Source organism: Sinocyclocheilus grahami, unplaced genomic scaffold (genome assembly GCF_001515645.1).
Source record: "Sinocyclocheilus grahami isolate Dianchi unplaced genomic scaffold, SAMN03320097.WGS_v1.1 scaffold237.1, whole genome shotgun sequence".
Classification (NCBI taxonomy): domain Eukaryota; kingdom Metazoa; phylum Chordata; class Actinopteri; order Cypriniformes; family Cyprinidae; genus Sinocyclocheilus; species Sinocyclocheilus grahami.
Genome location: NW_015505416.1, coordinates 931,633 through 954,850, shown reverse-complemented (window position 1 = coordinate 954,850; position 23,218 = coordinate 931,633). Strand labels below are relative to the sequence as shown.

The following is a 23,218-nucleotide window of genomic DNA, read 5'->3' as shown; positions in this document are numbered from 1 at the left end:
ATAAGCTATTTCTTTAACTTTATTTGTTAAGAAAAATTTCAGAGGGAGTGACCAAACATATGCCCAAGTGTATATAATAATTTTTTTTTTTTTGTTATTTTTATTTTTTTAAGTGTATATAATATTAGATCGTCCCACGATCCACATTCGACCTCATCGGTGGGCGTGGCTTTGGAACGTCCGTGCGCGTGAATCCAGCACAGCGGAGACGGAGAGGAGCCACTCTCCGCGGTTGGCAGACGGCGCCAGTCTGGTAAGTTCTGTGACTTTTGTCGGATATATGAATAAAATACGTTTATTATCACACTGACAATCAGGTTGGGTTTGCAGCAAGTGCTGCAGTTTTGATAAAGTTATAGCTATGATCGATTTGCATGAACGGGTAAAACTGCTGCTCTGGTAACGTTAGAGCGGTTACAACAGTCAGTTACACAAATGTGTAAAACGAGAATAAAGGCAAAAATACATTTGTAGAAGTCTTTAGACTAGTTGTTTCTCAATATCCTCTAGTTCAAGTAGCGGGTTCAAGTTTGCTCTTTCAGTATAGCAAAACTTATTTTCATTACACCGTGTTCTTCCCAGAGTTACTCGGTTATCAAGATTAGTTTAGGAATGTCCGCGCCCGCGCATTTTTCCCTCCTGTTTTCAGACTCCTGCAAGAGTTTAGCTACATTTGACATTTTGTACTTAGATATCAGCTCTTTTTGGATCGCCTGCACAGCCCCTGACTTTTTAAACAGCACTCAGGAGTGGAATAAGAAAAAAACAAATGTGAAAATGGAAGGTTTAGTCCACACATTACCACGCTTTCTTTAAAGTGCCCCTATTATGGATTTTTGAAAATGACTTTCATGCAGTGTGTGGGACATTCTACCAGAAACATACATTTCCACTTGTCGAAATCTTGAGTCATATGGAGGACATGTTAATCTATTTGAAACACATATCATGCCATCTCAGCATGCTTTTATGATTGAAATAAATACATTTTTAATGCGCATTTCACCCCTAAAATGTCAGGCCCTGTCACAGACAAATTTGTATATGTTAGAATGGTTTCCTAATGAGTTTCTTTGATACAAATAGCATTTTCTTATTGGTCACATGTCCCTGATTGTATCTAACATGGTTTTTGTCATTTTTATAAGAAATATAAGCAACTTTTCGGTCAACTGTAGTACACAAAATCACAGAATACCCCGCCAGGCACTCATATAGTTGTAAAAAAAAACTATACATTTACATAGGAGATTAAAAAAATATCCGAGAACCTAATGAATGACGTATTCCTTTACAGAACAACTCACAGAAATCAACCATCAGTCAGTTTTAGACATTTTTTGGATGTAATACGTTTTATTCACTGTAACAAGTCAAGGACAGATAATGTACATTTCTGGTCGAATGTCCCGTGGAACACAGCTCTAAGTGAATGAAAACATCCTGCAAAGTTTTAAATCTGAAAGTGCACCGTGTATAAAGTTATTGTCTCTCAAAAGAAAGAGTCGACTCTGAATCATTGAAACGAGTCGTTTTTAAAGCGAATCCCAAGCGTTTCATGTTGACGTCAACATGAAACATTAGCATATTGCCCGCCCACTTGTTGGTCTTTTCGCTTTGGTTTGAATGAAAATGCAAATTCATTCTTTGCCACTAGGTACCGCTTTTGGAGCGGTAAAATAGCGGTTTCCCAGGTAACGCTGTACACAAAGCAGTGCTGCGCTCACAAACGCTGCTTTATCAGGCATTGCAGGCATGATCAAATGAAAATGAGACCAATCGGACCAATCACCGCAGATTAGCATCACGCAAAAGAGGGGTTTGGAAAAATGAATCGTTAAACGAATCGTTTGGGAGTCGTTGAGCAAATAAGGTAAAAATAAATGCATATTATAAGACAATGAAAGTGTTTTTTGACCTTGCATGCAAAATATGAATCTTTCATTACCCATGATAGGGGCACTTTAATAAAACTGACCCTACATACATGGCGCCATAGCCGATGTCCGGACTAAAGTCTTTTTAGGTGTATATTATAAAAGTTGTGAAATATTTGCCTACTATGTTATTAACGCTGTATTAACTCTGTCGCCGCTGGTCAATGTCAAAATATTTGAAAGGATCAATCAAATCAAAGTAGGCGGGCTTCATGTTCATTGAAGCTGCTGACCGCAAATTTCTGTTAATGGAAATAAAGTGCTAAATATAGAGCTGTGCAATTAAGCAAAATTAGATTTCGGCCTCCAATAATTAAGAAAATACAGTAATCGAGATAAAACGATTATTCCGCCCCCTTTCCGCCAGTGCTCTTTTGTTCCTCCATAAAAGCCCAATTTCACATGCAAATCAGTAAAATCCTGTAACGGGACGTGCTTGATTTATTTAAGTTGATTAGATTTATTTATGTTTTTAAAAGCATAGGGGCACTTTAATAAAACTGACCCTACATACATGGCGCCATAGCCGATGTCCGGACTAAAGTCTTTTTAGGTGTATATTATAAAAGTTGTGAAATATTTGCCTACTATGTTATTAACGCTGTATTAACTCTGTCGCCGCTGGTCAATGTCAAAATATTTGAAAGGATCAATCAAATCAAAGTAGGCGGGCTTCATGTTCATTGAAGCTGCTGACCGCAAATTTCTGTTAATGGAAATAAAGTGCTAAATATAGAGCTGTGCAATTAAGCAAAATTAGATTTCGGCCTCCAATAATTAAGAAAATACAGTAATCGAGATAAAACGATTATTCCGCCCCCTTTCCGCCAGTGCTCTTTTGTTCCTCCATAAAAGCCCAATTTCACATGCAAATCAGTAAAATCATGTAACGGGACGTGCTTGATTTATTTAAGTTGATTAGATTTATTTATGTTTTTAAAAGCGTGAAAGAACTTGCGCTTCCTCTGGAAGATTACTGTGTATGCGCTCAGAGATGGAACACAACACGGACATGTAAAGTAATCGTTTAGCGCCTAAACGGTCAAATACACACAAAAATGTGTCAAAATGCGTCGCTTAGTGATTATTCACATAAACCCTCGTCGGTTATGTAATAAATGAATGTAAAGAGTTGAGAATGAAAACACTTGTGTAACAGTGAATTGGATCTGTGCGGCTCTTAAAGTGACAGCGGCTATATTCCTGCTGCCGACTGTGCTTAATATTAATCAAACAACAAAAGACACATTCAAAATCACTCACTGCTCTTGACTGAAGGACTGTTGTAGCTTTAATAAGAAAAAAAAGGAAGTTTAATTCTTACAGTGAAGACTATGGTTTTATTTTACATTAGGTTATTAAATGTATCTAGTAGGCTGTTAACTGAATACTTTAGACTTGCATTAAAAAAAAATGTAAGCACAGTTTGTTTCATTTGTATATTTTTATTCGATTGTATTCCTTTGCTTTTTTATTACAGTTTAATTATTTTCAATCCTTTTGAGGACCTTTTTTGTTTTTTAACTCATATTAGTTACTCTGGTATTCTGCTGTGTGGTATTGAGAATTGTGACATTTCGCTGGTCTCTAAAATGTAGATGCCATAGCAACCTTATTTACAGAAAATATATATTTGATATATATTACTATCTTTAAATAAATCTTTCATATAAAGTCTTGGTCATATGGCCCACTAATAATTGTTTTAAATAATTGTGATTACAATATTGACCAAATTAATCGAGATTATGATTTTTGTCATAATCGAGCAGCCCTAACTAAATATTTCATATTCAAGAGCTGTTTTACGACAAATGCTAAACATCAGGTTCGCAAACGATTACATTTTTGTCTAATTTTGCCTCTTTTAATTTAATGTAGGCCTATATTTTCGTGATGTTTAATGTAATGATTCGTTCTGTCAATGTGAGGATTCAAGAAACATTAACATATTAGCCATGAGATTAATAATAAAAGAGCACAGTGTTTCCCACAGACTTACACTCTATGTGGCACTTCCCCCTGGGGAAATATATATGTATATAATGTAAATATAAAACAGCAGATGGGCTTATTGAAAGTGCAAATTCATTCTCTAGTAATGACTGTAATCAAAACAGCGCTGCGCTCATGAACGCTACTTTATCAGGCATTATAGGAAATATTAAATGAAAATGACATCAAAACTTTTCTGAAGACAACCGGTTCCCTTCAAAAAAGATACATTTATATAAAAACACCCGTGCCGCGTTTTGATTTTGAAACGTGCAGAGCTCATGTTTATTCAACAAAGTCAATGCATTTTGGAAAATCTATTTGTGGCGGTCAGTGTTGATATTGTGGCGGGCCGCCACAAATAAGTCAATGTATGGGAAACCCTGGAACACATATTGTGAATTAATTTGATACACTTAGTTAGCAAGATTTCCAGGAAATTATGATGTGTGAAACAGTTGATCCTGTGTTTACTTTCTTCACTGACAGACTAGAATGAAAACACTATTATCAAAGCTCAGTTTTAGATGGGGAAGAGACAGGGCAAGATAAGGAGACTCAGAGAAAAACAAAAAGTGATGGAGTTGAGGAGAGAGCAGGTACTGACAAATAATTTGCCCACATTTTCTTGGGTGGCTTACATTTTTTATTATAAAACCCAGTGCCTACTAGGCCTGGGCGATATGTCAAAAATATTGTATCGCTAATCGCCTTTACAAATATCGTGATATCCGATAATATCGTCTACCTAAGCCCCACCTCCACTACGCCCCACCCCCGCCGAGACAACATTGCCGGCTTGTCTTGAATAAAATTGCCTATTTCCGATGTTTCTCTTTCTTTTTGGCATTATCACGTGTGCAGACACATTTCATGATGGTAAGTTTAATTTCCTTGATTATAACAATTGTAGCGTTGTTTTTAAACTTGTAGTCAAGCTATAACATAGGCTATTTGATATTTATCATACATGACTAAAATCATGTAGGGATTAAAAACGAATTTTGAGCAAAAACGTTTTTTTCCCCTTTCTGGTAAGCCCCCTTATAGTTCGGAGGTCTCTTTTGGCCCGTTTTTAACTAGATAAAAATAATACTTTATTTATTTAGAAGCAGGGTAATTTAAATTTCATTTTTGTATTTAATTTTTTTATAATTTTTATTTTATGAATCAAAATACAACAGCCACAACATAATATACAGTATTTGGCTGCCGAAACTCCGAACGCATACGTGTTGAGGGGTGAGCTGAGATATAGGCCTATAATGTCTTCATCCCTTTGCGCTAATGAATTAAGAATTTATAGTGCTATATCTCAGCTTAATTAAACATAATTATACTGTATACACTGTTTAAACAATCTGTAAAAATAGGGCAAAATGTGCGCGTGGATAAATTATTTTAATTATAACTCATGTTTGTTTTCATCATTATACAGGCTGTTTAAATAAATATTCAGAAACACATGCAGTGCTACTATTTGTCTTTTTTTCTGTTTAACTTTTATTAAACTGCAGATCAAAATAGAAAAGGCCTATACGCTATGAATAAATAAGAATAAGAATAAATTATATTGGAACGCATCTCCAAAATAATCACATACACAGATGCACGTTGCCATCACAGTAGTCAGCGCCGAACAACAGGCAAATAAAATATAAACTGAGGTTACAAAAGTGATTCAGTCAAGATCAGTGAGGGATTTTCGTTTATTTTGTTCTTTGATTAACATTATAATGACTGGCGGCAGTGGCTGCTGTCAAATGCACGGATCCATACACTCTTGTTTTCTTTCTCAACTCTTTATGTTCACTTAAGACATAACCGATTGTATTTATGGGATATTTTGATATAATTGTGTGTATTTGTCCATTTGAATGTGTAAGAATGCGAGAAAGAGAGCTCAGTCCAGTGTTCACGTATATAAGAGTTTTGTGTGTGTGCTTTGTGTGTGCATGTGTGCAGCACAGAAAACAGCGCACGAGTGCAGAAGCGAGTTATATTTCGTCTTCTTGCAGTTGAATCTTTTGAAATCACAATAAATGCGCATACTGAAATCGAGATGCAGAATCGAAATTTAATTTTATAAGTAGTAATTTGATTCCCAACACTCCTACTAAATTGTTTGATTCTTGCATGCAAAAAGACCTCTATGGTTACTATGGGCCTATGTAAAATATTTTTTGCAACATACTAGGTTTATCATTTGTCGTTTTTTTCCGATAATGTCGATAATCGTCTGTTACCTGACTGTTGACATCGACATCGCGATACTTACGAGACATCGTAAGTATACAATAATATCGCCATATCACCCAGCCCTAGTGCCTACAGGTGTCTTAGTTACACCAACTGTGGTAATATAACACAGTTTGTCAAAATATTAAAAAAATTTAACCCTAGTTCTTTAATAATTTTGTGCATATATAGCCTAGGTATACTCTGACTCCTCTTTAATTGATGTACTTAATTTATTTATTCACAAAGTTATTTAATATTTAACCTGCTCAATGTTATTATCACGGGAAATTTGAACCATTTTCCATCATTTTGCAGTTAGGGGTGGGAATCGCAGGGTACCTCACGATACGATACAAATCACGATACATGGCTCAGATGTATACAGATACATATAAATAAAATATACACACACATACATACATATACAATATACACATATGGAGGAGAAGAAAAAAAAATAAAAATAAAGGGGAGTTACTCAAGTTCAGGGGCTCAAATTAATTAGTAAACAAAATTAAATCAGGTAAAAAAAAGAGATCATCTCAACCAGGCTTTCAGTGACTCAGCAACAGTGTTCCAACTACAGAGAGTCTTTTAATTTGCACCATTAACTCGAGCAGTAGACAGTTCTAGAAAAATCACATCCAAAAATGTAAGAATCCAACATTTAACAGAAAGTGAATGAGGAGGTTTCCATCTCAATGCAATCATCTTTTTAGCAGCTGTAAGGCCAGCTAGTACTGTGCACTTATGCTGATTATTAATGTCCAACATTGTTAACTTATTCAATAACAAAACAGGCACCGTTACGGGTACCGTTGCTGAAACCAGATCAGACAATCTGGATGCTACCTCAGTCCAAAGCATCCAGTTTTGTTGACATAAAACTGGACGAGACAGCGGCACTCTCTCGCTCATATAGTGAGGGAAAACCACCTGCGATCCGAGTGGAGAGGTTAGGCTACTCACGGACTCAATATGCGCTCTGCAATGATAACGTGATCGATACCGTCCACGCTGATAGCTGTTCCTGGGCAATTTTTTAGTTCTCATCTTCATAAACATAAGATGCCGGTGCGTCTCTGATTTGTTGTTGGTCTATAATTACACTCGTATTTCTTCTTTGCTGTGAATTACAATTTCGGTTCATCTGACCATCCGCAATCTGGGAAGCGCCACCACAAGAAGTCTGGAGGTACTGCCGCTCCGGTAAGCCAAAGTGGTGAACAGCCACAGTGTAGGTATGAATTTAGACCTTTTGTATGTTTAAAAAAATATCGATACTTGGTGCCAGAGTATTGATAACGTCTAGCGGCTGGAAATATCGCGATAAATCGGCACATCAATTTATTGTCCCACCCCTAATAATTAAGCTCATTGGTATATTAATATATGTATACCAATTCTCTGACTGGACAAGAGGCTTTCAGTGTTGTTGGCATTTCAGCAGTATGAGTACAGGGAATTGTCTCTGTGCTCATTTTAAACAGGATGTCAGTCAGTGCGGTTACATTATTGCGTCTTTAACAGTGAGTCATCTAATAGGTTTAAAAACGCTTCATTCATGAATGAAACGAGGTGTTTAAATCAATTTAGCTTTGAGCGCCACTTTACAAGGCTTAATCGATGATCAACGCGTTACCTGGGTAATGCTGAAGCTGGTGGTTCACTTCATAGAGACCAGTGCCATTGATTCAATGCATTGAACAGCGCTAATTGCATTCATGGGAAATCCCCTTAAATGCTGAAATGATGCTGTGACAAAGATATCGCTTTCATCTTCTGATAACTGATGGCAAACTGATTGTTTCCCCCCACAAATATATGACCTGACCTTAAGGACTGGCAGGTAATCGCGCATACTCAGATGATCGCCCTCTTTCTCTCTCTCTCTCTCTCACTCTCTTTTTAGTGCAAATCTACGGAATCTAAATCACAGTGGTACACAGGGTCTTAATGACATAAGAAAAGAGCCAGCTGGTGTAAAAATATTACTCTTCATTTTTGTTAATGATATTAAATTACTGAACATTCAATACACATGCATTAAGTGTAAAACAAGAAGGGCACTGTCTCATGAAGAAAAAAGCTTGCTCTTTTTGTTTCTCCTGATGACTCAGTCTACGTGTTCAACACACCATGGGACCCGTTACAGATTCTTGGCATATATTTCTGTTTTTTGCTGATTAAACCAAATGTTCTCAAAACTGTAATGCTGCAGTGACCTCTGCTGGAAATGATAAGGATTACACTGCCAATTATTAATAAACAATAGTAAAATAATTTTATGGTTTTCCAGTTTTGTTCATATTAAAGGACAACCTGCATCATCTTCTGTTACCACACAGAGACTCTCAGAGAAAACTGAGGCAACTTCCTCCAAGTTACATTAGAGTTGTACTAGCAGCATATGTTTTAGACCAGGGGTGCCCAAACTCGGTCCTGGAGGGCCGGTGTTCTGCAGAGTTTAGCTCCAACTTGCCTCAACACACCTGCCTGGAAGTTTCTAGTATGACTAGCAAGAGCTCGATTAGCTGGTTCAGGTGTGCCTAATTGGGGTTGGAGCTAAACTCTGCAGGACACCGACCCTCCAGGACCGAGTTTGGGCACCCCTGTTTTAGACTATTGTGAAAAACAAATAGACTCTTTTGTTTTATGATAAGATTTATGACAACACCCATAGATAAAGACTTGACTTATGATCACATGTCTGTGATCATAAATAAATGACTGAACATTTTTGATAGTTCTTTAAATCCTTTAACACTTAACCTACACTGTTTTTTTATTCATTCTAGTTTGATCCTCCCTAAACTAGTGGCAGCTGAGACCACCGTATTCTTTGAGACTTCAGATAACTGCTTACATAACAGGCTGTTTTCAATGAGACGGTTGCCAGGGAAAGCTGCTATTAGGAACAGAAAATCGTTTTGGCAATTTTGAACGCCGAGGGCTTGAGACCATCTTCAGTTTAAAGGTAAGATTTATATTTGTGTCACAAGCTCAGTGCTAGTCACAACTGAGGAGACACTAGTGTAATAGTATGTTTTTATAACCGTGTGTATTTTCACCATTTGTTTTCTTCAAGTGATCGTTCCATGTTTCCTGTGCATACTCACAGCATGGCTAAGCGTGTGGCTGTGATTGGAGCAGGCAGCTCTGGACTGACCTCCATCAAATGCTGCTTGGATGAAGGGCTGGAGCCTGTGTGTTTTGAGAGCAGTGATGATATTGGAGGACTCTGGAATTTTAAGGTTGAAAATGAATTCAATTCAGCTTAACAATAAAGGCGAAGTGTGTCATTGCTGTGCCATACATGGAACCAAAATGAATTCGAAAATGACTGATATAATGATAATTGACAAGAATGATTTTTAACACACTGTAATCTAAGCAATACAAGATCAGGTGCCAGAAGCCCTTGGTTTAATAATTTATTCACAATTTTAATACAATAATATTCGTAACATTTTGGGGTAGATAATATTTTTGAAAGAAGTCTCTTATGCTCACCAAGGTTGCATTTATTTAATAAAAACACAGTAAAAATAGTAATATTGTGAAATGTTATGACTTTTTAAAATAACTTTAATATACCATTTAAAATAACTCTCTAATATATTAAAATATACTTTATTCCTGTGAAGGCAAAGCTGAATTTTCAGCAGCCATTATTCCAGTCTTCAGTGTCATACTGATATTTTTGTGGAAACCATGGTACATTTTTTCGAGATTATTTGATGAATAAAAAGTTCTACATTTCTTTACTGTCACTTTTGATCTAAATAATTTTATTTAGATCAACTCCAAATTTTTGAACGGTGTAAATTAAATAACTCATATAATTATTGTTGCACCATCTTCTTTTTATTGTCATTTCTTGTTAGTTTGTTTTTTGTTTTTCCTAAATATATTTACGTTATGACCTTTGTAATTTGCATTTTCTGTATGGAAAAAAATACACAAATTAAACTGCATTATTATTATTATTATTATTATGTCTTTAAAGGTTTCCCAAACACTCCCACCAACTGCCGTTGGTCAGCAAACAGATAGCCCCGCCTCAAAACTCACAGTATTAGATGAGTTTTGGTTTTGTTTACACTTTTGGGGGCAAAAATGCTTCAAATGGCTTATGTATTATTGCTGCATATTACGATGGGATAAGAGAGAGTATTTTAACATTAAACAATAGGGATGCACCGATATGAAAATTTTGGCCGATACCGATAACCGATTATGCTGAGCTAAAGATGATCACTGGTAAACTGAAGCGCTCTTTTAACTTAACCAAACGCATTCTATATGAGATAAATCAGATATACATCAAATAAACACAATATTACAATGTACAATTGCACAAAAGGCTGCAAACGAACAGCGCGCATGTGAAGTGTCTCTGAAGGAAATAATGCATTATTTATCGGCTTTAAGATATCGGCCAAATTTTCTTATCAGGCCGATACCGATAACAGAAAAAATGAGCATTTATCGGCCGATACCGATATGGTGGCCGATATATCGTGCATCCCTATTAAACAATATTACACACTTCACATTTAAACAACACTTTTAAAGCTAATTATGCTTTACCTATTAGTGTGTTCAAAGTGATTGACTGTGTTTCCCTTTTCATGCACAGGCACAACCAGAGGCAGACCGTTGCAGCATTTATCGTTCTGTCATAGTGAACACCTCTAAAGAGATGATGTGCTATAGTGATTTCCCTATGCCGGATCATTTCCCCAACTTCGTGAACAACTCTACGATAATGCAGTACTTCAGACTCTACGCTGAGCACTTCAGCCTGCTCAAACACATTCACTTTCAGGTAATAAACACTAATTGGGAAAATTATTCTCACATTATTGTGTGTATTTTCTCAGGATCTATCATATTTTTTGAGTATTCTCTTTATAAAGATGAGAGGTAGCATTCAGGCTCTATGTGGCTTGTGTGTGTATTTCAGACCACAGTTCGTAGTGTGAGACAAAGACCTGATTTCTCTAACTCTGGTCAGTGGGAAGTGGTGACCGTGGACAGAGGTGGACGAGAGGAGACACATGTGTTTGATGGTGTGCTAGTGTGTGCAGGACACTACACACAGCCCATCAAACCCCTCTCAGACTTCTCAGGTGCTCACCTGATATTACAGCACTCTGTCATCATAATACAGTATTCAACACTGTGTGTAGAACCAATTCCCTGCATGGCTCCATTAGGGATGCACCGAAATGAAAATTCTTGGCCAAAACCGAACAAAATGAAATGCCGAACAAGGTTTTTCCAAGTTTTTTTCCCCCATGTATTTTGCCAATTTTTTTCACCATTGCACAAATTAAATAGCCAAAATGTGCTTTTTACTGTTTTGTCTTGCCTTTCAAAGAAAAAAATCTATTATAAAACAACAATTAAAAGTATTTAACACTGACATTTTTTTTACATTCTAGCAGGCATACCAACAAAGCACAATTTAACTTAAAATTAATAAGTTAGTAAAATAATATTTTTTTGGCCATCAGACCCCCTTCTTGAATCAGGCGTGTATTATTTACTATACAAATAAAAGCAGCCTTGCTGAGCAGAAGAGCCTTCTTTTAAAACATTAGAAAATATTACAGATCCCAATTTGAACACTATGTGTGAATGTTATAATAAATGTATTAACAGAGCTGTTGAAATTATTATCATTATTATTGTCTTACTTTTTATTTTACAGAACAACAGTAAAATTACAGTACTAACATTTATGAATGTTTATGGAGTTATTGCTTTTTCTCAACTTTTATTTTGGTGGAAACGCGCAGGAAGACCTTAATGCTTCTTTTTGCATTGCGCCTCTCACTCTACACTGGTTGCTATTTTATCGCGTCACGTCATTGTTCTGTACAGTTTATTCGGTCTTTTTCGCTTATTCTGAATAATTTTGGTTACCAAACATTCGGTGCATCCCTTGGCTCTATTCATATAATGGATTTAATATGTATTTGGAAACATTCATATATTGTATAACTTTTACTGTAATTTTGTGTGCTGCAGGTATTGACACATTCCCAGGGACAATAATTCACAGTTGGGAATATAAGGACCCTGATCCTTACCTTGGGAAGAGAGTTGTTGTCGTTGGGATTGGAAATTCTGGTGGAGACATTGCCGTGGATCTCAGCAGAGCATGTGAGAAGGCAAGAGAGATTTAATAGTGCAATATCTAATATAGATCTTTTCTCTGTTTTTAGGTTCTTGGCAGGGTCAAAATCATATGGAGAAATGATTAGCGAATAATGATTGAATGATAGGTGCTATTTTTAATGACCCAATTGATTATTCACATTAAATAATTAATAATATATAGCTGCAACCTTCTGACAGCAAAATAAATAAATAATTTTCAAAAGAGGACAAATTAAAGGGGTCATATGATGTTGCTAAAAAGAACATTATTTTGTGTATTTGGTGTAATGAAATGTGTTTATGCGGTTTAAGGTTAAAAAACACATTATTTTCCACATACTGTACATTATTGTTTCTCCTCTATGCCCCGCCTTTCTGAAACGTGTCATTTTTACAAAGCTCATCGGTCTGAAAAGCGAGGTGTGCTCTGATTGGCCAGCTATCCAGTGCGTTGTGATTGGTCGAATACCTCAAGCGTGTGACGGAAATGTTACTCCCCTCACATACTGTTGATGCGGCCGGAGCGACGAGACAAAACCAATAAAACCCATTATAAACTAGGCATTCGTTGCATCCAGTGGGGACATAATTACGGATTATAATGACATGTACTGTCTTTTTACGCATTGCGTTTTATCGCGCTGCGTAAACATAAAATCATGTCTGCATTTGTGATCGGAGAAATTACAAACAACAAGCGCTACTCTACACTGCTCAAAACTCGCGTTTGAATCGTCAGTGGCAAATTCTTTAAATATGAAAAAGTACTTACAGACTGTGAGTCAGAACAGCCGGCATTGTAGTCTACTCTGCAGGATCAGGAAACAGTCCTCCATAAAATGCGCTGGACACATCTGAATATTTGGGTTGAAGTGTTCTGGAACAGTGTTGTAAATACAACTTAACCACTGATTTCTAGTCGTGTCCTCTTTTGGAAGATCAAACAAAGTAGTTTCGCTTTCGCAACGAAACACACAGCGTCTTCACAATATGGTGGCGGCGGTGACAGTAACAATAAAGTTACGCCTTCTTTCTTTGCGTGAACATTTGGACGGCGTTATGCAAATCTTCCCACACAGTGATGTAGACATGTGGGGGCGTGTTTAAACGAGGTGTTTTAGGGGGGCGTGGGCAAGTCTTAACTTTTATAAAGAATATCTCTTTGGGTTTGAGACTTTAGTCTTTGCAACTTTAGGGATCTTATCTATTCACGAACAGCTTGTAACACTGCAAAGAGAAAGGAAAACTTGAAATCGCATCATGATATGACCCCTTTAAGAAAGTAATGGATTATGGTAGAATTGCAAGGTATGTAACCACATTTAAACACTCAACACTATTAAACAATTAAATTTCATAATTAGCATATATTAGCATAATATTAAAATAATTATATGATTAATTCATTCAGCAAACTAGCTAGCTATCTAACAAGAAAAAATGACATTCACCTTCATAATACAGAAGGTATTCCTCATTCAAGAATTTGCCTTTTTCTTTCATTGATTTTTTTCCCTTTTTTATGAATAAGAATAAAAGTTGCTAAAGCCAATTGCTGGTTAATATAACAAAGTAGTAATATAAATATACATTCAGTAATGTATATGTAAATAATTTACATTAAACTTCCCATGAAATAAATTTTTTATGCAATATTGCAGTTTGTTATGCACCAATTACCAAATGGCAGCGATCCAATCAATTCCAAATGGACAAAGTCAAGTCCCACCCTGGTTTGGTTTGGTTTGGTTTGTTTGTTTGTTTGAGAATCTGTTTCACTGATTTATGCGTCACAATAGGGGAGAATAGATTATCGCAATTTCAGGCCAACTTTAAAGTTTCTACATCTATTCCTGCTAAATCAATGCACAATATGTCATCAAACTCTGTGACCATATGGCTGATTTTTAACTCTGTTTTACCCCCTCAGTTCTCAATATGTGGTTACTCTCTTGGTTCTCATTAATATTCTCCTATTTTGACAAGCTTAAATTCACTCTCGTCTATCCACTAATTCAGTTTGCTTTGGTCTTCCTATTTCTCACTCTCTTAGACATTCCTGAGTACCCGGAAAGGTGCTTGGGTCATAGGTCGCGTGGTTGATAGAGGACTTCCTCTTGATATGATAATGATGACACGAGCTCGAGATCTGTTTTACTGGCTCCTGCCTCGAGCTTTGCTCAACTTGATTTGGGAGAGAACCCTCAATCAGAGACATGACCACAAGCTGTATGGACTACAGCCTGTGCACAGGTGAAGGGTCAAACCATGATCCTCAAGGACTCTTTCCAAACTCTTTTCATCGTTGATGATTAAAGTAAAGCCCTGACAGTTTAAAAGTGACTCATGATTCACAGTGACCTTTACTCATGCTTTGTGATTCCAGGATCCTCGACCAGCGTGTTGTTATAAACGATGACCTCCCTGGTCGCATTCTGTTAGGGGAACTGGTGATGAAACCAAATGTGCAGAAGTTCCAAGGCTCGACGGTTGTCTTTGATGATGGGACTGTAGAAGAGAAGATTGATGCAGTGATCTTATGCACAGGATATGATTATAGATTCCCCTTCCTCCCCACCTCCTTAAGCTCTGGTTCTGATGGAGATCTGAAACTCTACAGAAGAATCTTCCCTCCATCTCTAGAACGTCCAACACTGGCCATCCTGGGCCTGATTCAGACCAAAGGGCCGATCATGCCAGCTGCAGAGCTTCAGGCACGCTGGGCCACCAGGGTCATTGCAGGTAATGAGCAACCACTCGGGGGGGGGTGATTTTATAGGTGAAGTAAATATAGAGAATCATATGAAACATTATATTTTGATTATGGGTAAAAAAATAAATAAATGTTCCTGTTCTTCAAGGACTGAACCATCTTCCTCCAGCTGAAAAGATGGATAAAACAATTGAGAAACACGTTCAAGCGAATTTAAAGAGGTAATCACTTATTCACCTGAATGATCATTTCAAATTTTTTATTTTGACAGTTAATCGGCTATCTCTCCACAGTTACCCCTGGCCCAAGGTGGCTGCCCTTCAAGTGGACCACATTCCTTACCTAGACGCAATAGCAAAGGAAGTGGGCGTCTGTCCCAACATTGCTTGGCTGCTCCTGAGGGACCCTGCTGTTGGTTTTAGGGTTTTCTTCGGGCCCTGTTCTCCGTACCAGTTTCGACTGAACGGACCGGGGCACTGGAGTGGTGCCCGTCAGGCCATCCTTACCCAGTGGGATCGTGTGGCCAAACCCATGAAGACACGGCCCATTCCAGAACCTTCATCCTTTAGTTTATTTTTTTGGCTGGGCCTGTCAGGAGGGGCTGCACTGATTTTTGCTTTAATGGCAATGCGAATGATCCCACTGTTTCTGAATAGCGATTAGATCCCCGAGATATCCCATACTCGGTTTTTGGATAGCTCTGTTTTGCGTTTGCACTTTAACCTAATTATTCCTTTATCTAATTCTTGGCATTCATTATCTATTATAACACATATAAGAAGTTATATTTTAAATCCTTGTCAAACATTGTTTTCAAACAAGTCTATTTTTTGTTCTTATATCTCAAAGCAAGTGTTCTGCCATATTTCCAGACAAAATAATTACCCTTTTTTTTTTCATCCAGGAAATAGTAGTATGTTGATATGTTTTGACAATCATCACAGAAGTAAAGAGTCAGCATTTTCATCACTCGACATACTTTGAAATAAAACAGTTGTTGGAGACGCCTGAGTCTGCCAGGGCTGGTATTTTGTGATTGTGAGATGAGATGATGATTATTACCATGTCTAAATATCATATAGATTCACTTTCACACACTCATATATGACAAAATGATTTATAGTAGTGGAAAAATTGAGAAAATAGTCGTAATTCTTCACACAGTAAATATTATTCAGCATTTTCACACAATAAATGCAAAATAATACTATGTAACATTTATTATAATTTTCATAGTTTAGGATTAAAAGTCTGGGACAGAAGTACATTTTAAAAATGATGAAAGCATGGTAAACACTTTTCCAAGATAGTTTCAATGTGACCTTGACCTTCATATAACAAAAAGAAAAAAGCTAATAAAAATCAAGCCTTGGGGCCTGTAAGTGTCAAAAGAAAACTGACCAGTCTGCCGATTTTTTTATTTTTTATGCTTTATTAATTAAATGCCACAAGAACATAAGGTATTACATATTCACATCAAATTAACATTATTAGCTGCCAGAGAGAGAGAAAAAATGTTCACCTCATTTCGAAACATTTTACTGCAGCATTTGTGAGATATGGGACTATATGTTGCTTTAGAGGGCTATAAAGACCCCATTTCTAACAAGTAGAAAAAACCAATGGTGGAGGAAAATAAACTAATGCGGACACTCATATGTTCTGATTCAAGTTCATCTTTAATTACAATTAAAACATGTCATTCAGAGAGCAGAGCAGATATAATGATTGAGATTCTTCAAACAATATATAGGATCCCGAGCTTTCTGTTGGGTACCAGCGCATGTGGGAGTAAAAGGAAATGAGTTAGCAGCAGTGTTGCCAACTTAGCAATTTTGTTGCTAAATTTAGCAACTTTTCAGGCTACCCTAGCAACTTTTTCTTCCAAAGGCACCTAGCAACAAATTTAGCTTTTTTTTTTTTTTACATTTATTTGGCAGCTTTTAGCAACTTTTGATAAGTGACTCAAATGATAAAAAGGCACAATTTACTATTTAAATTACACAAAAGAGGAAACCAAAGATGCCTAGCAGTACACACGGGACAGGAATTAAGTTAGCTGCTATTTGCAATTGTTTAATTTAACAGTGATAATAATTGAATACTGTTATTTTTCATTTATGAGACACTTTGTCAGTAGCCTACCCTAGCAACTTTTTCTTCCAAAGGCACCTAGCAACAAATTTAGCTTTTTTTTTTTTTACATTTATTTGGCAGCTTTTAGCAACTTTTGATAAGTGACTCAAATGATAAAAAGGCACAATTTACTATTTAAATTACACAAAAAGAGGAAACCAAAGATGCCTAGCAGTACACACGTGACAGGAATTAAGTTAGCTGCTATTGGCAATTGTTTAATTTAACAGTGATAATAATTGAATACTGTTATTTTTCATTTATGAGACACTTTGTCAGTAGCTTGTACCTGTGACTGTTGATGAGTTAGTACACTGTAAGAAAAATGGAAAAGGTGCTAGTAACTTTCCAGGACATTATCCGTTATAACCCGAAAACACAAAATACAACGCGTAATTAAAAATGCAGGTACAAAAGCCTGTGGAAAAATAAATCCAGAAAATTCCTTCATTTTAACTAACTACTAATAAACTGCTTTAAAGTATAAAACTTCAATTGTAATCGTTCGAAAATGTGTACGTTTTCGATAATTAATTTTAAAAATATTTATTTATATTTTACTATTATATTATGCATTTATATTGCTACGAGCAAATCTAAATTAACATAAAATATATATGTTTTTGCTGAGATTTGACACAATTTTGCAGCGTGATTACGTAATGACGTCATCGCGCAATGCCGTCACAACGTAACTTAGCAACAAATCAACCTTCCTTCAGCAACTTCCCCTGAACATGAGTCGGCAACACTGCTGAGCAGACGAATATGCGAAGGAAGCAACAGAGAGTAGACATAGATATGCAGATAAAGTATGGTAAGAGTGAAATGAAGTGTGTAATCAAGCAACATGTGAAGAATAGATGGCAGAAATATTGAACAAAAGGCAAGAACAGGGAGATGGTTTTATAGCATTCAAAGAATTGTTGGTAAGTGCAGAGTAACAGGAAGAAATAGACGTGAGGAAACTATCATCTCAAGGCTTAGATTTGGCCATACTGCTCTTAATAGCAGTTTGAAGAGAATGGGGAGACGTGAAACTGGAAAATGGGAATATTGTAATATGGAGGAAAATGTAGAGCATGTTCTAATGAAGTGTCCAAGATACGGAAAGGAAAGAAAGAAAAACTTAATTTGATGAACATGTTGGGGAATAAATCAGGGGATAAAATCTTAACATTTTTAATGCGTTATTGAAAGGACACGGGATTATATAATCGAATTTAGTGAAGAGTACGGTCCTGATACACACTCCTGATCAGCAGGTGGCGGTAATGCTCCTAAGAGTTGTATGCCATCCGCCATTAAACACCAGGAAGAAGAGTGCTGACAATGAATCCCCGCCCCTCTTACATGGACGTGTACGCGGGGGTGTGGCGTAGTGACACGACAGACCAACATCTGAACTTCTGCGATTACTAGTTTCTCACTGGGTAAGATGGCACGCCACAAACTTATTAACAACTGCATTGCCGATTGATACAGGCGTACGTGTTTACCTAACATGGCTTTGTTGGTTACTTAAAGATGACAGTTTGTCCAAATCGGATGCTTTATTTGTGTTTCTGTATGTTCTTCTTGTCAGCGCTTTTGCAAGTCGATTTCACAAATACATAGACATGCACTAGCGACGACCAAACAGTATTTGAAATCTACTGGTTTGATTTTGATAGTCGAAAACCTTTGATTTGAATGGGTCAAAGTTTAAATCATTGCAACTACAAGTTAATGTGCCATTGTGAAATATTACTGCGGTCAAGCCAGCCGCGATTGAAAGTGTGCGCGCGTATTACCGTGATTACGGTAATTGTAGGAACACAGAGAGAACGCGCTTTTCATTTAGACGCCCAGACTATATGCACACCTCATATCGAATCGATTTTACAGCAGCGTTTTTGAGATATGGGACTATATGGTGCTTTAGAGGGCTATAAAGACCCCATTTCTTATAAGTAGAATAAACCAATGGTTCGTTCTTATACGGGATGTGTGATGATTTTGGCTCACAGTTAACAAAAACCCACCAATATCTCAACAAATTAGAATATGGTGACATGCCAATCAGCTAATCAACTCAAAACACCTGCAAAGGTTTCCTGAGCCTTCAAAATGGTCTCTCAGTTTGGTTCACTAGACTACACAATCATGGGGAAGACTGCTGATCTGACAGTTGTCCAGAAGACAATCATTGACACCCTTCAGAAGGAAATTGTGAGGGGGGAAAAAAAGTCAGAATTGTGAGAAAAAAAGTTGCAATTGCCTTTATTTATCTTTTTTCAGTAGTGGAAACGGGCTTCCATACCTGTATGACCTTCTTCTGTAGAACTCAAAAGGAGGAATTCTGAAGGATGGAGAAAGTCCTGTGTATTTGGTTACAATGAAGGATAACTGTTGGATAAAAGTTGTCATAAAAGAATAAAAAAAAAGTGATGTGAGCTTTATTCGGGGTCTTCTGAAGCCATTTTGAGAGCTTTACATGAAAAAAAGATTGACATTTATCTTATTCACTGACAGTATTCCCATCCAGTGAACTATTTACCATTGTATCTGGATCATTTAGTAGCATTTGAAAACATGGCTAGTTTTTCAAGCACCAAAAGACAATATTTTTTGTGAATATTTTCTTGAATTACTTGAATTTTTACCTTTTCATCACAGAAAGCTCTTGTATTGCGTCAGAAGACGTGAAATAAAGCATGAGTTGTTTAATGACACTTTGGAAGCACTTTTGCATCCTTTTGAAGATTTGAAGCTTCGAACCCTGTTCGTCATCAATGAATGGAAAACAGTCATCTTCTTTTGTGTTTCATGGATGGAAGAAAGTCATAAAATGAGGGTTTGTAATGACATGAGGGTGAGAAAAGGATGACAATTAATTTTTTGAGTATACAGGTGCATCTCGATAAATTAGAATGTCATGGAAAAGTTCATTTATTTCGGTTATTCAACTCAAATTGTGAAACTCGTTTATTAAATAAATTCAGTGCACACAGACTGAAGTAGTTTAAGTCTTTGGTTCTTTTAATTGTGATGATTTTGGCTCACATTTCACAAAAACCCACCAATTCACTATCTCAACAAATTAGAATATGGTGACATGCCAATCAGCTAATCAACTCAAAACACCTGCAAAGGTTTCCTGAGCCTTCAAAATGGTCTCTCAGTTTGGTTCACTAGGCTACACAATCATGGGGAAGACTGCTGATCTGACAGTTGTCCAGAAGACAATCATTGACACCCTTCACAAGGAGGGTAAGCCACAAACATTCATTGCCAAAGAAGCTGGCTGTTCACAGAGTGCTGTATCCAAGCATGTTAACAGAAAGTTGAGTGGAAGGAAAAAGTGTGGAAGAAAAAGATGCACAACCAACCGAGAGAACCGCAGCCTTATGAGGATTGTCAAGCAAAATCGATTCAAGAATTTGAGTGAACTTCACAAGGAATGGACTGAGGCTGGGGTCAAGGCATCAAGAGCCACCACACACAGACGTGTCAAGGAATTTGGCTACAGTTGTCGTATTCCTCTTGTTAAGCCACTCCTGAACCACAGACAATGTCAGAGGCATCTTACCTGGGGTAAGGAGAAGAAGAACTGGACTGTTGCCCAGTGGTCCAAAGTCCTCTTTTCAGATGAGAGCAAGTTTTGTATTTCATTTGGAAACCAAGGTCCTAGAGTCTGGAGGAAGGGTGGAGAAGCTCATAGCCCAAGTTGCTTGAAGTCCAGTGTTAAGTTTCCACAGTCTGTGATGATTTGGGGTGCAATGTCATCTGCTGGTGTTGGTCCATTGTGTTTTTTGAAAATCAACGTCACTGCACCCGTTTACCAAGAACTTTTGGAGCACTTCATGCTTCCTTCTGCTGACCAGCTTTTTGAAGATGCTGATTTCATTTTCCAGCAGGATTTGGCACCTGCCCACACTGTCAAAAGCACCAAAAGTTGGTTAAATTACCATGGTGTTGGTGTGCTTGACTGGCCAGCAAACTCACCAGACCTGAACTCCATAGAGAATCTATGGGGTATTGTCAAGAGGAAAATGAGAAACAAGAGACCAAAAAATGCAGATGAGCTGAAGGCCACTGTCAAAGAAACCTGGGCTTCCATACCACCTCAGCAGTGCCACAAACTGATCACCTCCATGCCACGCCGAATTGAGGCAGTAATTAAAGCAAAAGGAGCCCCTACCAAGTATTGAGTACATGTACAGTAAATTAACATACTTTCCAGAAGGCCAACAATTCACTAAAAATGTTTTTTTTTTATTGGTCTTATGAAGTATTCTAATTTGTTGAGATAGATTTTGAGCCAAAATCGTCACAATTAAAAGAACCAAAGACTTAAATTACTTCAGTCTGTGTGCATTGAATTTATTTAATACACGAGTTTCACAATTTGAGTTGAATTACTGAAATAAATGAACTTTGCCACGACATTCTAATTTATTGAGATGCACCTGTATTAGGCAGCAAGTGAACATTTTGTCCTCAAAGTTGATGTGTTAGAAGCAGGAAAAATGGGCAAGCTACAGATTTGACAAGGGCCACATTGTGATTGCTAGATGACTGGGTTAGAGCAGCTCTTGTGGGGTGTTCCTAGTCTGTAGTGGTCAGTATCTATCAAATGTGGTCCAAGGAAGGAAAAGTGGTGAACCGGCGACAGGGTCATGGGCGGCCAAGGCTCATTCATGCACATGGGGAGCGAAGGCTGGCCCGTGTGGTCCGATCCAACAGACGAGCTACTGTATCTCAAATTGCTCAAGAAGTTAATATTGATTTTGATGGAAAGGTGTCAGAATGCACAGTGCATCGCAGTTTGTTGCGTATGGGGCTGCATAGCCGCAGACCAGTCAGGGTGCCCATGCTGACCCCTGTCCACCACCGAAAGCGCCAACAGTGGGCACGTGAGCATCAGAACTGGACCACGGAGCAATGGAAGAAGGTGGCCTGGTCTAATGAATCATGCTTTCTTTTACATCACGTGGATGGCCGGGTGTGTGTGTATCGCTTTCCTGGGGAACACATGGCACTGGGATGCACTATGGAAAAAAGCCAGTATGATGCTTTGGGCAATGTCCTGCTGGGAAACTTTGGGTCCTGCCATCCATGTGGATGTTACTTTGACATGTACCACTTACCTAAGCATTGCTGCAGACCATGTACACCCTTTCATGGAAACGGTATTACCTGGTGGCTGTGGCCTCTTTCAGCAGGATAATGCGCCCTGCCACAAAGCAAAATTGGTTCAGGAATGGTTTGAGCACAACAACGAGTTTGAGGTGTTGACTTGGCCTCCAAATTTCCCAGATCTCAATCCAATCGAGCATCTGTGGGATGTGCTGAACAAACAAGTCCGATCCATGGAGGCCCCACCTGACAACTTACAGGAATTAAAGGATCGGCTGTTAACATCTTGGTACCAGATACCACAGCACACCTTCAGGGGTTTAGTGGAGTCCATGCCTCAATGGGTCAGGGCTGTTTTGGCAGCAAAAGCAGGACCAACACAATATTAGGAGGGTGGTCATAGTGTTATGCCTGATCAGTGAATAAAGACATGAACTATAGAAATATTATTCCAAATAAGTTAAAAGAAAAGGCTATTTCTTCCAAAGTTCCTCCTTCTTTTTCAGCACACCTAATGTGAAGTATGTGTACTGTGGCAGTTTGAAGTAGCATGCATTCATACACAACAAAACACTCCAAGATGTTTTAATATTTCCTCATTTTTGCTATTTTGCTAAAGGCTATTTCTTGCAAAGTACCTCCTACTCTGTCAGCACAGCTAATCAGAAGTCTGTGTACTGTGGCAGTTAGAAGTTGCATACATCCAAATAAAAAAATAAAATTAAAAAAGACACTATTGTTTCTCCAGTTTTGAGTCTTATAGAAACATCAGTTTAAATACATAGATAAAAATAATGGCCTTTGCACTTCCTACTCTATAAGCAAATATGAAGTCACACACACTTCAGAACTGTCACCTCACACACTGTCTGAACACCTAATATGGAGTCTTTGCTCTGTGAAA

At 37.5% G+C, this 23,218-nt stretch overlaps 2 protein-coding genes across 5 annotated transcripts in view; both read left to right on the top strand.

Moving 5' to 3' along the window:
• Positions 1-169: 169 nt before the first annotated feature.
• Positions 170-16,436, top strand: LOC107597801 (dimethylaniline monooxygenase [N-oxide-forming] 5-like). 2 transcript variants are annotated; one of them, XM_016288991.1, is made up of 10 exons: positions 170-253; positions 8,972-9,150; positions 9,295-9,427; positions 10,816-11,004; positions 11,143-11,308; positions 12,213-12,355; positions 14,398-14,597; positions 14,731-15,086; positions 15,206-15,278; positions 15,351-16,436. In XM_016288991.1, exons 3-10 carry the CDS (start codon positions 9,296-9,298, stop codon positions 15,718-15,720), a joined length of 1,629 nt encoding a protein of 542 aa, XP_016144477.1. In that variant the 5' UTR covers positions 170-253; positions 8,972-9,150; position 9,295; the 3' UTR covers positions 15,721-16,436. The 2 variants fall into 2 exon arrangements, with proteins under 2 accessions (XP_016144477.1, XP_016144476.1); XM_016288990.1 differs by having other exon boundaries at positions 9,262-9,427.
• A 1,484-nt stretch (positions 16,437-17,920) lies between these two features.
• LOC107597799 (dimethylaniline monooxygenase [N-oxide-forming] 5-like) overlaps positions 17,921-23,218 on the top strand; it is a 22,593-nt gene continuing 17,295 nt past the window's right edge. For 2 of the 3 annotated variants that reach the window (XM_016288988.1, XM_016288986.1), the window contains exons 1-2: positions 17,921-18,010; positions 18,459-18,626. The gene's annotated coding sequence lies outside the window, so the exon portion shown is untranslated. Of the gene's footprint in view, positions 18,011-18,455; positions 18,627-23,218 lie in introns of all 3 variants that reach the window. The other variant, XM_016288987.1, reaches the window with a different exon arrangement.